The sequence below is a fragment of the Rutidosis leptorrhynchoides genome, chromosome 4 (genome assembly GCF_046630445.1).
Source record: "Rutidosis leptorrhynchoides isolate AG116_Rl617_1_P2 chromosome 4, CSIRO_AGI_Rlap_v1, whole genome shotgun sequence".
Lineage (NCBI taxonomy): Eukaryota > Viridiplantae > Streptophyta > Magnoliopsida > Asterales > Asteraceae > Rutidosis > Rutidosis leptorrhynchoides.
Genome location: NC_092336.1, coordinates 505,107,859 through 505,122,308, shown reverse-complemented (window position 1 = coordinate 505,122,308; position 14,450 = coordinate 505,107,859). Strand labels below are relative to the sequence as shown.

Genomic DNA, 14,450 nt, shown 5'->3' with positions numbered 1-14,450 from the left:
ACATATTCTTTATATCTAATCCATATACCAACGACCAAAAACACCTACAAACACTTTCATTCTTCAATTTTCTTCATCTAAGTGATCTCTCTCAAGTTCTATCTTCAAGTTCTAAGTGTTCTTCATAAATTCCATAAGTATAGTTTCATAAAAATCAAGAATACTTCCATGTTTGCAAGTCTACTTCCAAGCTTTCTAATCCATTCCAAGTAATCATCTAAGATCAAGGAACCTTTGTTATTTACAGTAGGTTATCTTTCTAATTCAAGGTAATATTCATATTTAAACTTTGATTCAATTTCTACAACTATAACAATCTTATTTCGAGTGAAAATCTTACTTGAACTGTTTTCGTGTCATGATTCTGTTTCAAGAACTTTCAAGCCATCCAAGGATCCTTTTAAGCTAGATCCATTTGTCTATTTTCCAGTAGATTTATCCACAAAACTTGAGGTAGTAATGATGTTCATAACATCATTCGATTCATACATATAAAGCTATCTTATTCGAAGGTTTAAACTTGAAATCACTAGAACATAGTTTAGTTAATTCTAAACTTGTTCGCAAACAAAAGTTAATCCTTCTAACTTGACTTTTAAAATCAACTAAACACATGTTCTATATCTATATGATATGCTAACTTAATGATTTAAAACCTGGAAACACGAAAAACACCGTAAAACTGGACATACGCCGTCGTAGTAACACCGCGGGCTGTGTTGGGTTTGATAATTAAAAACTATGATAAACTTTGATTTAAAAGTTGTTCATCTGGGAAAATGATTTTTCTTATGAACATGAAACTATATCTAAAAATCATGGTTAAACTCAAAGTGAAAGTATGTTTTTCAAAATGGTCATCAAGACGTCGTTCTTTCGACTGAAATGACTACCTCTTACAAAAACGACTTGTAACTTATATTTCCTACTATAAACCTATACTTTTTCTGTTTAGATTCATAAAATAGAGTTCAATATGAAACCATAGCAATTTGATTCACTCAAAACGGATTTAAAATGAAGAAGTTATGGGTAAAACAAGATTGGATATTTTTTATTTTTGTAGCTACGGGAAATATTAATAATTCTATACAAATCATATCCTATCTAACTTATATTGTATTATACATGTATTCTAATATATTATGTAATCTTGGGATACCATAGACACGTATGCAAATGTTTTGACATATCATATCGACCCATGTATATATATTATTTGGAACAACCATAGACACTCTATATGCAGTAATGTTGGAGTTAGCTATACAGGGTTGAGGTTGATTACAAAAATATATATACTTTGAGTTGTGATCTAGCCTGAGACGTGTATACACTGGGTCGTGGATTGATTCAAGATAATATATATCGATTTATTTCTGTACATCTAACTGTGGACAACTAGTTGTAGGTTACTAACGAGGACAGCTGACTTAATAAACTTAAAATATCAAAATGTATTAAAAGTGTTGTAAATATATTTTGAACATACTTTGATATATATGTACATATTTGTTATAGGTTCGTGAATCGACCAGTGGCCAAGTCTTACTTTCCGACGAAGTAAATTTCTGTGAAAGTGAGTTATAGTCCCACTTTTAAAATCTAATATTTTTGGGATGAGAATACATGCAGGTTTTATAAATGATTTACAAAATAGACACAAGTACGTGAAACTACATTCTATGGTTGAATTATCGAAATCGAATATGCCCCTTTTTATTAAGTCTGGTAATCTAAGAATTAGGGAACATACACCCTAATTGACGCGAATCCTAAAGATAGATCTATTGGGCCTAACAAACCCCATCCAAAGTACCAGATGCTTTAGTACTTCGAAATTTATATCATATCCGAAGGGTGTCCCGGAATGATGGGGATATTCTTATATATGCATCTTGTTAATGTCGGTTACCAGGTGTTCACCATATGAATGATTTTTATCTTTATGTATGGGATGCATATTGAAATATGAAATCTTGTGGTCTATTGTTACGATTTGATATATATAGGTTAAACCTATAACTCACCAATATTTTTGTTGACGTTTTAAGCATGTTTATTCTCAGGTGATTATTAAGAGCTTCCGCTGTCGCATACTTAAATAAGGACAAGATTTGGAGTCCATGCTTGTATGATATTGTGTAAAAACTGCATTCAAGAAACTTATTTCGTTGTAACATATTTGTATTGTAAACCATTATGTAATAGTCGTGTGTAAACAGGATATTTTAGATTATCATTATTTGATAATCTACGTAAAGCTTTTTAAACCTTTATTGATGAAATAAAGGTTATGGTTTGTTTTAAAATGAATGCAGTCTTTGAAAAACGTCTCATATAGAGGTCAAAACCTCGCAACGAAATCAATTAATATGGAACGTTTTTAATCAATAAGAACGGGACATTTCAACCGATCCTTAACCGAGACCACCAAGTCATTTTATAGTTTCGCCAATCACTTAAATCTATTTTTAAACGCTTCCTCTCAGCCAAATATCATTCCAAAATGAAGACGAAGCACCATCACCTATATCTTTGACAAAAAGTTTTCTAAAAGGAATGTTAGTTTTCTCAATGTCTAACCCGCACTTAATGATGCCATTCCATATTGATTTAAAGGAATCAAAATGAGATGGATCATTAAGTGTAAGTCCACCTGAAGAACCATAGATGCTCGAGATGACTTTGACCCACAAAGAGTTGGGTTCGGTTTTAAACCTCCACCACCATGTGCCAATCAAAGCCATATTTTTACATTTAAGAGAACCCAAATTTAGCCCGCCCTCACAATAAGGTAGAATCGTATCGTCCCATTTGACCCAAGACATTTTTGACTTATTACCCGACCCGCCCCAAAAAAATGAACGTCTTACATTCTTACACTCTCAAGACGTTTAATCACACATGGCGGAGTGCGGAAGAGCGAGAAGTAGTACACCGGGAGACTATTGAGTACCGCTTTAACAAGTGTTAAACGTCCACCAAAAGATACCGTACGAGCCTTCCAGTCCGAAAGTCTTTTCTCGAATTTACATACAACCGATTTCCAACTCTCCTCCTTTTTCATATTACCACCAACGGGGAGTCCAAGATACATGAAAGGGGTTGAACCAACCTTGCACCCGAATAAACTAGCCATATTCTCAACCTCCACGTTTTCTACCCTATACCGATTAAGTTACTTTTGTGATAATTTACCTTAAGACCCGAAGTTAATTCGAAACATTTGAGTAGTTTCAAGAGGTTACGAACATTCCCTTCATTCCAGGCTTCAAAAAAATTTGTATCATTCGCGTATTGTAGATGTGATATCATAACTTTGTCCACACCTACTTCCACCCCCGAGAACATTTTCTTTTCGACCGCATTTTTAGTTAACACATCTAGCCCTTCCATTGCAAGAATAAAAAGAAAGGGAGAGAGTGGGTCGCCTTGTCTAACCCCCTTGCTAGACTAAATTCACTAGTGGGTGAACCGTTGACGAGGATTGAGATGGAGGCCGATTTGAAACATGAGAGAATCCACTTTCTCTATTTTGACCCAAATCCCATAATGCTCATTACTTCGATTAAGAAATCCCAATTGAGGCTATCAAAAGCCTTTTCAAAATCAACCTTGAAGATAAAACTTTTACGTTTTAGAATAGAAAGAGTTTCATTAGCGATAAGTACACCATCCAAGATATTCCGCCCTTTTATAAACGCACTTTGTTCAGTACCAACAAGGTTAAGGACCACCTTTTTGAGTCGGTTTGAGAGAAGCTTCGCGATGACCTTATAGTAACTACCTATCAAACTAATTGGTCGATAGTCACTTAAGTAAAAGGGGATCCGACTTTTTGGGAACCAATGTGATAAATGAGGCATTGCACCCCTTAGAGATCTCGTCGTGTTCCCAAAACAAATTAATCGCCTCAACTAAATCTTCTTAATAACTTACCAAAATTTCTTGTAAAATCCCATATTAAACCCATCCGGACCGGGTGCCTTCGAACTACCACATCCTTTGATCGCCTCCCATATTTCAGCTTCGCTAAACTTCTCTTCTAATGCATTTGACTCCACCTTTGATAGCCTGTTCAGACCCGTCCCATTGTGAAATGAGTGTGCATTAAGCCTACTGCTTGAATTTTGATCTTCCCTCTCAGGCCCAAACTGCTCGCAATTAACCGCAGGCCCAACCAAACCAGTTCGTCCAGCAGCCATGGCCTGATCCGAAGGCCCAATAGCTGCATTCTGAACCACAACAGGAGCAAGTACAATAGCCTGTTGTGCAGCCCCATGTGGTCTGTTATTGTTCGCAGCATCAGGCCAATTATCGACCCCAAACGTGGCCCACAATGATGGTGGGTTGGTGTTTTTTCGCCGAAAATGTTTTTATAATGCGCAAGTATAGTGTTTTTTTTACCTCCGAAGGTTCCTCGTTCCATGACCCATTTATGTTCAAGCCGCGAATATTACATTTATTTTATTTCCTTCGGATAGAAGAGTGGAGGTACTTTGAATTTTCATCTCCCTCTAGAATCCACCGGACACGAGCCTTTTGTTTCATCATGCCCGTCTTAGTTTTTTCTTTTTCAATCCATTGTCTCCGAGTTTCTAACCATGTTGCCCGGTCATCATCACTTATCACCCCCAATTCGACTAAGTTTTTCAATCTAGAAGCCCTTCCTTTTAACTCATTTATCTCCGCGTCCAAGTTCCCGAATTCATTTTTACTCCAAGTCTTCAACTCTTTTTTTAACATTTTTTAACCTATCTCAAAAAATGCAATCCCTTCTAGAACCGTGTAACCCTTTACCCCAAGCTTCAAGAATTACCTTGTCCACTCCTACCTTGTTGAACCATTCATCAAAGACTTTAAAAGGCTTCGGGCCAAAGTCAATAACCCGATCCCTAAGCAAAATCGGGCAATGATTCGACTCTCTACGATCAATTGGGTTGACAAACAGTAAATTTAAGTGACCCACAAAAACATTTTGAATTATAGATGATTTATAAAAACATTTTGAAATATGAATGCCTTATAAAAACATTTTTGTTATAATAATAATAATAATATAGATATGGATAGTCAATTTTGGTGTATACATATAGTCAATTTTAGTACACAAAGTATGTATTTTTATATTGAGATTTTAGGCTATAAATACTCATGAATGCAAACATTAAACTTGCACCATTTCTCACACTTACAAAGTGTTTCTTTCTTTCTCTCCATTATCATCTTTGTTCTTACACTTCATTATTAGTATTCTAAATCAAGAATCAAATCACTAAAGGTAGTTATAAGCCTACTGAATTATAACATCAAGAATCAAATCACTAAAGGTAGTTATAAGCCTACTGAATTATAACACGTTATCAGCACGATAATCTTAATACTAAATATGGTTGGCTCTGCCACCAAAATGATATATGGTCGGTTATACCACCAAAATGATATATGGTCGGTTATACCACCAAAATGATATATGGTCGGTTATACCACCAGAATGATATAGGTCGGTTATACCACCTGAAAAAATATATGGTCGACACTGTCGCCAAATTTTCATTTATGTTTACTAATATTTATATTTTTGTTATATAACATTTATTTATGATTGCTTACACATGGTCGACACTGTCACCTACTTATCATTTATGTTATATTAAATTTATGTTTAATGTTTATATACTTATGAATATAAATTGACTCTAATTTATCATGATGTTTGTTTTAATTTTTGATAATAGAAAATGTCGAATCTGGAAAAGCTTAAATTTACTCCTTTAGAATCAACTGGAAACAACTACATGCCATGGGTTATAAAAGTAAAAATGCATCTTAAATCAATGGGCATTCTTGAAACCATAAATAAAAACAACACTTGTTCTGAAAAAGAACAAGCTACGGCATGTTGCTTTATTCATCAACATATTGATGAATGCTTACAAAATAATTATGTGACTGTAGAAGATCCCCATGTTTTATGGGAAGGTCTCAAAAGCAGATTCAATAATCAAAGAGAAATTTTACTTCCAGCTGCAATGGAACAATGGAGAACATTAAGGTTCCAAGACTTTAAGAAAGTAAATGAATACAGCTCAGCTCTGTATAATACATGTTCACAACTTAAATTCTGTGGACATGAAATTAGTGATGCAGACATGATGGAGAAAACTTTCTCCACAATGAATGCTGCAAACATCACAGTGCAAAGAAATTTGAGAATGCTAAAGTTCAAAACATATCCTGAACTTAATTCATATCTCTTAGTTGCAGAGCAAAATGATGAGCTATTAATGAAAAATCAGCAATCCCGTCCTACTGGTACACTTGCAATCCCTGAAGCAAATACTGCAAATAATTATAAACAGGGACAAGGACGCGGGCAAGGTCGTGGTTATAATAACCATCACCATCATCATGCCAAAAGCCATAACTATGGTAGAAACCATCCTTATGGTAATGGTAATGGGCGTGGACGTGGTCGTGGTCGTGGCCGTGGTGGTCAAAGAAATAGTAATCCACGAAAATATAAATATCAACCACAAAACAAGCCCATTAAACAAGATGTTGAAGAAAATTCTTCTAAAAATTCTGAAGAATCTTGCTACAGATGTGGTAGAATGGGCCACTGGGCTAATACTTGCCGAACATCTAAACATCTTGTTAAGATGTATCAGGATTCGCTGAAAGGTAAAGAAAAGGAAGTAAATTTTGTGGATAATATTGATCCAACAGTCACTGAGAAACCATCTGATTTATATGAAGATTTCTTGAATGTTTAAGTTGTGTGTTTTTTGAAAAATAAACGATTTAATATCGTCTGTCTTTGTCATTATGTTTGCTAAATGTTTCAGTACTATCTATTTGCGTTTAAAATATTGTGTAATATTAATGTACTCACTATTTATTTCTTATATATGAAGTTCAATATGAATTTTGCTGGAATACAACATCAATCAAGTGGTGGAGATCTCTGTATAGCAGACAGTGGAACTACACACACTATACTTAAATCCGAGAAATATTTTATTGATCTAAAACCAACGGAAGGAACTATACATACAATATCAGGACCTGCTAACTTGATAAAAGGGATAGGAAAGGCAAATTTCATACTACCAAATGGTACAAAATTTTTAATAAATGATGCCTTATTTTCTCCCAAGTCAAGCAGAAATTTATTGAGTTTCTCCGACATATACCTTAACGGGTATGATTATCAGTCAGTGACAACAGAAAATGAGAAATATTTAAGTATCACTGACAAGAGTCATGTGGTTGAAAAACTGCCAAGACTTAGTTCTGGATTACATTATACACATATAAATGTACCAGAAATACATATGGTAGTTAACGAAAAATATATTGATCCTGGTGTATTCAGTTTATGGCATAACAGATTAGGCCATCCAGGATCAACAATGATGAAAAGGATTATTGAATGTACTCATGGACATCCACTAAAGGATAGAAAAATCCATCATGATACAATGGTTCCATGTACATCTTGCTCTCTTGGAAAATTGATAACTAGACCCTCACCACTTAAGGTTGAGAAAGAATCACCAATGTTTCTTGAAAGAATTCAAGGTGATATATGTGGACCAATTCATCCACCATGTGGACCATTTAGATATTTCATGGTTCTAATAGACGCATCTAGCAGATGGTCTCATGTTTGTCTGTTATCAAGCCGTAATGTGGCATTTGCAAAATTTCTTGCCCAAATTATTAAATTGAGAGCTCATTTTCCTGATTACACCATTAAAAGGGTGAGACTTGATAATGCTGGTGAATTTACATCTCAAGCATTTAATGACTATTGCATGTCTATAGGAATTGTTGTTGAACATTCTGTTGCTCATGTGCATACACAAAATGGTTTAGCCGAGTCATTGATTAAACGTTTACAGTTAATCGCTAGACCATTGATAATGAGAACAAAACTCCCTGTATCTATATGGGGTCATGCAATTTTACATGCTGCTGCATTGATTCGTATCAGACCAAGTGCAAGTCATAAATATTCCCCCCTACAACTTGCTTTTGGTCAAGAGCCAAATATTTCCCATCTTAGAACATTTGGTTGTGCAGTGTATGTTCCAATTGCGACACCACAACGTACAAAAATGGGTCCTCAAAGGAGGTTGGGAATATATGTTGGATATGAAACATCTTCAATATTAAGGTATATTGAACCTATGACAGGTGACGTTTTTACAGCACGTTTTGCTGATTGTCATTTTAATGAAACATTGTTCCCTAGATTAGGGGGAGAAATGAAAAATAAAGAAAATGATGTTTCATGGTGTGAACCTCAATTAAAGTATCTTGATCCTCGCACAAAAGAATGCGAGACAGAAGTTCAAAAGATAATGCATATACAAGAACTTGCAAATCAATTGCCTGATGCATTTACAGATACAAAAACGGTGACAAAATCATATATACCAGCAGTAAATACTCCAGCTCGAATTGAAATTCCAAAAGCTGGCAATAACGTCACTCATGAATCTTTGCCACGTCAGAAACGTGGAAGACCAATCGGTTCAAAGGATAAAAATCCTCGAAAAAGAAAAGCAGCTGATAATGAAGTAAAAGAAAGTGTTCAAGAAGAACCACAAATCAGTACTCCTACTGCAGAGGAGATTGATGATGTCAATACAGAAATTGCAATCAATTATGCATATTCAAAAATATTATGGAACCGAAATGAAATGAAAAATCTTGATGATAAATTTTCATTTAATGTTGCATATGACATCATGAATAATGATGATGATCCAGAACCAACATCTATGGTTGAATGTCAAAATAGACATGATTGGGCTCAATGGAAAGAAGCAATACGAGCTGAATTAGAATCACTCAATAAAAGAAAAGTTTTCGGATCCATCATTCTCACTCCTAAAGATGTGAAACCTGTAGGATACAGATGGATTTTTGTCCGAAAAAGAAATGAGAAAAATGAAGTTACAAGGTATAAAGCTAGACTTGTAGCTCAAGGTTTTTCTCAAAGACCGGGAATTGATTATGAAGAAACTTATTCTCCTGTTATGGATGCAATTACTTTTAGGTACTTAATCAGTCTGGCAGTTTCTAAAAATTTAGAAATGCATCTCATGGATGTTGTGACTGCTTATCTATATGGATCACTTGATAGTGATATATATATGAAGATACCTGAAGGATTTAAGGTACCAGAAGCATCAAATGCAAAACCCAAAGAAATGTATTCGATTAAATTACAAAGATCTTTATATGGGTTAAAACAATCGGGACGTATGTGGTATAACCGATTAAGTGATTACTTGATATGCAAAGGGTATACAAATAACCTTACTTGCCCTTGTGTTTTCATTAAGAAAAAAACATCCGGATATGTGATCATAGCTGTTTATGTTGATGATCTTAACATCATAGGTACAAATAAAGAGATCTATGAAGCCATTCAACTTCTAAAGAAAGAATTTGAAATGAAAGATCTCGGAAAAACCAAGTATTGCCTTGGTTTACAAATTGAGCATATGCCTAATGGTTTACTTGTACATCAAACAACATATACTGAAAAGATTTTGAAACGTTTCAATATGGACAAGGCAAAACCATTAAGTACTCCTATGGTTGTTAGATCACTCAATGTTGAAACTGATCCATTTCGTCCATGTGAAGATCATGAAGATATTCTTGGACCAGAAGTACCATATCTTAGTGCAATTGGAGCTCTTATGTATCTTACAAATTGTACAAGACCTGACATTTCTTTTGCAGTTAATTTGTTGGCAAGGTTCAGCTCTGCTCCTACCAAAAGACACTGGAATGGGATCAAACACATATTTCGATACCTTCGAGGAACTACTGATTTAGGATTATTTTATTCTAACGAATCAAAACAAGATTTGGTTGGTTATGCAGATGCAGGTTATTTATCTGATCCACATAAAGCTAAATCTCAAACTGGATATGTATTCCTAAATGGAGGTACTGCAATATCATGGCGTTCTCAAAAACAAACACTTGTTGCTACATCGTCAAATCATGCCGAAGTGATTGCATTACATGAAGCTACTCGGGAATGTTTTTGGTTGAGATCAATGACACAAATCATTACTGATTCTTGTGGACTAGAACGCGATAAAAGTCCAACAATTCTCTATGAAGATAATGCAGCTTGCATAGCACAGATGAAAGAAGGGTATATCAAAAGTGACCGAACCAAACACATACCTCCTAGATTCTTCTCATACACTCAAAATCTCATTAAGGACAACGAGATTGAAATGAGATATGTTCAATCCAGCAAAAACTCTGCTGATCTTTTCACGAAAGCACTTCCAACTGCTATTTTCAGAACACACGTTCATAACATTGGCATGAGACATGTTCAAAAGATGTAACAGCTGAAGCGATGTCTACTTGAGGGGGAGTCAACTCCATGCTGCACTCTTTTTCCCTTAGCTAAAGTTTTTTCCCACTGGGTTTTCTTTAGCAAGGTTTTTAACGAGGCAGTAATTTATAGTTGATCTTCAACAAAATAAAATTGCTATCCAAGGGGGAGTGTTATAATAATAATAATAATATAGATATGGATAGTCAATTTTGGTGTATACATATAGTCAATTTTAGTACACAAAGTATGTATTTTTATATTGAGATTTTAGGCTATAAATACTCATGAATGCAAACATTAAACTTGCACCATTTCTCACACTTACAAAGTGTTTCTTTCTTTCTCTCCATTATCATCTTTGTTCTTACACTTCATTATTAGTATTCTAAATCAAGAATCAAATCACTAAAGGTAGTTATAAGCCTACTGAATTATAACATCAAGAATCAAATCACTAAAGGTAGTTATAAGCCTACTGAATTATAACAATTTTGACAAATTTGAGTGACCGCTAAATGTATAATCTCTATTAAATTATATAGTGGGTCTTCGTTTTTATATGGAGTGTGACATGGATGTCATGGTTTAGTTATGTGAAGAAAGTGTTATTTTGGAAGAAAATTTAATGATAAATATGAAAAGGATTTGTGCGGTGAGGTATATTATTCCTGAAAGTAAATAGCAAATACTTACACAATTTTAGAACTCAAAAAACCCATGTACTCTTCTTCTAAAGCATTTGGAAGATCCCAATGGAATAAAGTGACAAATGGCTGAATCCCATTAGCTAGTAATTCATCTATCAACTTGTTGTAGTGGTTGATCCCTTCTGTAGATGTACCCATGCTCACCTTTCCACCTATTTATTCACGAAAACATATTTTAATATGAAGTACATGCTTGACTATAAGATTTTTTCGTGTATACTATTGAGTTGCGCCCTTAGCAACTTGTTTTGAGTCAACTTCTATAGCATCCAGAATCGTGTATGTAACTGGACTATAGTTCGTGTTGTATGGATCGGGCTTCCGGTTGATCTCTTTTCGTGTTCACAAAATTTTACTTTTTGAAAAAAAAAAAAAAAAAAGCAATACAGAATTATGAGAATTTGAACAATTGAACAACAATACAGAACTATGAAACTTTTTACTTGCACTATTTTTTTTATTTTTTATTTTTACATGTAAATGCAATAATTTACATAAAGTTATTACCTAATGCTGATATCAATGACAATCAAATGTTAAAACCTATAAAACATATATATATATATATATATATATATATATATATATATATATATATATATATATATATATATATATATATATATATATATATATATATATATATATATATATAGGTTAATTATAAAATGTTCACATAGTCATAAATATGTGTGCAAACACTAACATGAATTAAATAAAAGTTTATTGATAGATAACTTTAAAGTATTTTTATAACTATTTTACAATTCACATGTGATATATTGTTACATGCAAAAAATTTATAATTTAAAAGTTATCACAAGTTTCATACTTTTTTTTTTTGTAATTCTCGTTTGAACATTTAACTATATATATAATTTTTTTGAATCATGATATATAGAACCTGTAACGGAGTATTACTCTAAAGGTGATACATTTGATGACTAAAATAAGAGTTTTAATGAGCTAAACCGAGTTGAGATGAAGCTCGACTAGGCTCGAGCTCACCTCGTATTAAAATTAGAAGAGCTTCAGTTTGGCTTATTAATTACTCCGTATATGATATTATGTTTTATTATTATTATTATTATTATTATTATTATTATTATTATTATTATTATTATTATTATTATACTATTCATAATTGATAATTGATAATTGATAATTGATAATTGTTATTGTCAATGTTATTATTATTATTATTTTATTATTAATATTATTATTATTATTATTATTATTATTATTATTATTATTATTATTATTATTATCACTATTATTATTTTTACTATTACTATTATTATTATTATTAAATTATTATTCAATTTAATTATAAGTATAAATCTCATTTTTTTTTATTTTTATTTTTTTTTTGGCATTTCTAACTACATGTAATAGATTTTACATTAATTATAAGCATTATATACAATAATTATATTTTGTGTGATTATATGTAATGTATATTATATAATTGTAATATAATAAAAATAAAAAGTGACATTAACGTATATCTATATAGAAAAAACTCATTTATGCTTGAGAGTTTGTTCGAGTTTGATATAAGAAACTAGAGCCCGAGCTCGTTTGGTAAATGATCTTCAAAGTATGTTCAAGCTCGAGCCCGTTTAACCTCGGATTGAATCAAACATTTAACAAATCGAGTAGGAGTAACTCTCATTTACATCCCTAACTAAATACTCCATATCAAAGTAATTGGTCCTTGAGTTTGTAAGCAATATAAATTGAAAAAAATAAAAAAATGCTATTTCAAGTACCTGGTAGTATTCTTGACCATGAAATAGAGAATCTATAAGAGTTGATACCCATTTTCTTCAACAATTGAACGTCTTCCTATTTAGTTTGTTTACATAGATGTCAAATTACACCAATCAGAGAAATAATAAACTTTCGTTTGACTCACGGAATCCAATGGGATTCCGGCGGAATTGGAATCGAATCTAGACGCGCGTCATGTCTAAATTCAATTCTAATTTCGCCGAAATCTCATTAAATTCCGTGAGCCAAACGGAGCCTTACCAATGTTGAGAAATATTAAAGTGTACATATTGAAAATTTACACAATGATGTGTACCAATCACATGATGAGAGAAAAATAGCGGAGATAAATAAAAACAACTTTGATTGATTTATTTATATATGTTTTAAAGTAATTGTATATTTGTAAGTGATAATTATTAAATATCATTAAACTCTTCAATTAAATTACAATCATTTATTGTTTTTATTAGTAATCAAAGAGTCTGTGGTCCGGTGGCCCCTTCAAATTGTGCAGAAAATTAGATGTTATTTAGACTTAATTATAGCAGTAATAATTAAAAATACTTGATTTGTCGTCATGTACGCCATCTTTACCTTCATTCTTGAATAATTTTCATTACTATGGCATCCATTTGCACCTCCTTCAATCTTATCTGCAATGATCATGATCATAATAAGTAATAACGTCTCATCTTAAACGACTCAAATTGCAAAATTAAAACTTCATTAGATACGAAGAACATATATCGGAGTATCATCATATATGATAATATATATCGGAAACAAAGTACCAGGGTGTCGCAAAGCGAAAGTATCCCAAATACTTAAACCTTTCCCATCTGCCCTCCAACTACCTTCAACCTTAACAAATAGACATGACACAATTAGATAGAATCAATTATCAATTATTATCTATAAAATATACGTTTATTATAGTCATGAATGCGCGCACAATCGCTTATATATACCTGATAAGCAGATGATCCTACGCCAAAAACGAAATCATCTGGAAAGTCGATACGTTTGATATCAGAAGCATTGCTGCAACTACGATCAAACTCAACCATCTTTTTACTCGTAATTAATAAATATCAAACTATGATATGTAAGTTGGTTCAAGAGGAAACATACAATAAGAGTAATTAGGTTTGTAAAGATGAATATTCATTATGTTGGACAAAGCTCATTTGCTCCATATTTATATATAAACTTGTGAACAAGGAGTAACATTCTAAAGGGTAAATTAATACCCTCTTGTTGTCAAATGATACACTTACTTTTTGTACTGTTTTTAATTATATTATTTTGTATCACTGTTGTTGGTGCATTATAGCCCCCGAGTTCATTACGATCAAGTCGAAATGCTTTAACGTTTAACTTTCACTATTGGAATGCAACCGCACGGATGCAGGAATGCATCCGTACGGGTACACTAGGCAACCGCACGGTTGCAGAATGCAACCGCACGGTTGCACATGCTGTGTATATATAATGGGAATTACAGGTTCATTGTTAGGGTTACGAATCCTAACCTATCCTAAACGTTTAAACTTCCCTAATCTTGTAGCATTCGTTTTGGT

At 32.9% G+C, this 14,450-nt stretch overlaps 1 protein-coding gene across 1 annotated transcript in view; it reads right to left on the bottom strand.

The window, feature by feature from the left end:
• The window catches only part of LOC139842467 (strictosidine-O-beta-D-glucosidase-like), a 63,835-nt gene extending 49,898 nt beyond the window's left edge, over positions 1-13,937 (bottom strand). Inside the window, 5 exon segments of the mRNA XM_071832605.1 lie at positions 11,081-11,246; positions 12,867-12,942; positions 13,465-13,523; positions 13,662-13,731; positions 13,839-13,937. Coding sequence (XP_071688706.1) covers positions 11,081-11,246; positions 12,867-12,942; positions 13,465-13,523; positions 13,662-13,731; positions 13,839-13,937 — 470 coding nt within the window.
• Between the last annotated feature and the right edge of the window lie 513 nt (positions 13,938-14,450).